Source organism: Penaeus vannamei, chromosome 38 (genome assembly GCF_042767895.1).
Source record: "Penaeus vannamei isolate JL-2024 chromosome 38, ASM4276789v1, whole genome shotgun sequence".
Classification (NCBI taxonomy): Eukaryota; Metazoa; Arthropoda; class Malacostraca; order Decapoda; family Penaeidae; genus Penaeus; species Penaeus vannamei.
In genome coordinates, this window is record NC_091586.1 from 990406 (window position 1) to 992502 (window position 2097).

The window sequence follows — 2097 nt, forward strand, 5'->3', positions numbered from 1 at the left end:
GTGAAAGTGGGAGTGGAAGTGGGAGTGGGAGTGGAAGTGGGAGTGGGAGTGGAAGTGGGAGTGGGAGTGGAAGTGGGAGTGGGAGTGGGAGTGGAAGTGGGAGTGGAAGTGGGAGTGGAAGTGGGAGTGGAAGTGGGAGTGGAAGTGGGAGTGGGAGTGGAAGTGGGAGTGGGAGTGGAAGTGGGAGTGGAAGTGGGAGTGGAAGTGGGAGTGGGAGTGGAAGTGGGAGTGGAAGTGGGAGTGGGAGTGGAAGTGGGAGTGGAAGTGGGAGTGGAAGTGGGAGTGGAAGTGGGAGTGGGAGTGGAAGTGGGAGTGGGAGTGGAAGTGGGAGTGGAAGTGAGAGTGGAAGTGAGAGTGGAAGTGGGAGTGGAAGTGGGAGTGGAAGTGGGAGTGGAAGTGGGAGTGGGAGTGGAAGTGGAAGTGGAAGTGGGAGTGGGAGTGGAAGTGGGAGTGGAAGTGGGAGTGGGAGTGGAAGTGGGAGTGGGAGTGGAAGTGGGAGTGGGAGTGGAAGTGGGAGTGGGAGTGGAAGTGGGAGTGGAAGTGGGAGTGGGAGTGGAAGTGGAAGTGGGAGTGGAAGTGGGAGTGGGAGTGGAAGTGGGAGTGGGAGTGGAAGTGGAAGTGGGAGTGGGAGTGGAAGTGGGAGTGGGAGTGGAAGTGGGAGTGGAAGTGGGAGTGGAAGTGAGAGTGGAAGTGAGAGTGGAAGTGGGAGTGGAAGTGGGAGTGGGAGTGGAAGTGGGAGTGGAAGTGGGAGTGGAAGTGGGAGTGGGAGTGGAAGTGGGAGTGGGAGTGGAAGTGGGAGTGGAAGTGGGAGTGGAAGTGGGAGTGGGAGTGGAAGTGGGAGTGGGAGTGGAAGTGGGAGTGGAAGTGGGAGTGGAAGTGAGAGTGGAAGTGAGAGTGAGAGTGAGAGAGAGAGAGAGAGAATGTGTGTGAGAGAGAGAGAGAGAGAAATGTGTGTGTGTGTGTGGGGGTGGGGGTTAGGGAGAGGCACTGAGAGAGAGAGAGAGAGAGAGAGAGAGAGAGAGAGAGAGAGAGAGAGAGAGAGAGAGAGAGAGAGAGAGAGAGAGAGAGGATAAAAAATTAACATATTTACATTTCCGAATATATTCAAAATGTAATCTATGATGAGTTGCTGCATTGTATACCTGCATGATAGTAATGTTAAAAAATATTTGCCCCCAAAATAAGAAATATACATTAATTGGCTGTTTCACATGGTTTCCCGCAACACTAACTACAGTGTAAGTGTCTGTGATCCTTCTGATGGTGAGCACACATAGAAGGTTGGCTTGCCACTGTATTTCTGGACTGTGTGAGAGATAAGGCTTTCCACACTCTCTTGTTTCACCTGCAGAAAAAGAGAGAAAAAATGTCATATACTAGTTCATATATAATTGTCTTGTAATTATTCCACTGCCATTTGGATTCTCTATCCACGTCATCACTGTCATTCTCATCAAACATTCACTGCCCTTTTAGTAATGTTTACTACTAATTCTTCTCTCCCTTATCTTTGTGTGTTAAACTTTATTCTTGACAGGATTTTTTATCTGTATTTTGCCCTCCCAATCTCTCCCTCAAACTACACTATCCCTCTCTCATACTCCCTCACGTTATTTTCACCAACTTTGCTCCCTCTCTCATATTCTCCTCATCTTATACTTTGACACTATGCTTCCTCTTCTCCCATGCTTCTCTGCTATATTTCTCTCATTATATTATTTCCTTTCCCCATGCTCCCTTACGATACTCTCCCGCACTATATACTCTCCCCTTCCCCAAAAAACACATCAGAAGTCTTCTACCCTCCCCTCCTCAACCCCAACTATTGTATCTCCTGTCCCGCCTCAAATGACCCTCTCCGACCCTCCCTCCTCACTTTAACTCTCATCAGAACCTCTTCCCTTTCACCCTTCCTCAGTGGGATCCCCGAACACCAACCAGTGTGACGGTGCATCCCCCGAAGCCTCCACCTGTCATCCTGGAGCCGAAGACCCCGGGCACCTCCAGCGCAGAAGAAACTAGCTGGTCGAGCTCAGGGCATGACACCTCGTAGTCGTCTCTATTGGAAGAGGAAAGAGTATGAGACCAAGCAAAGGG

The 2097-nt window shown here is 50.3% G+C and overlaps 1 protein-coding gene across 5 annotated transcripts in view; it reads right to left on the reverse strand.

Moving 5' to 3' along the window:
• Window positions 1-1085: 1085 nt before the first annotated feature.
• Window positions 1086-2097, reverse strand: part of LOC113806188 (galactokinase) — a 16288-nt gene continuing 15276 nt past the window's right edge. For all 5 annotated transcript variants that reach the window (XM_070116282.1, XM_070116284.1, XM_070116283.1 and 2 more), the window contains 2 exons: window positions 1939-2059; window positions 1086-1345 (listed from right to left, as the gene is read on the reverse strand). In XM_070116282.1, coding sequence (XP_069972383.1) covers window positions 1232-1345; window positions 1939-2059 — 235 coding nt within the window. In that variant the 3' untranslated portion in view covers window positions 1086-1231. The remainder of the gene's footprint in view (window positions 1346-1938; window positions 2060-2097) is intronic.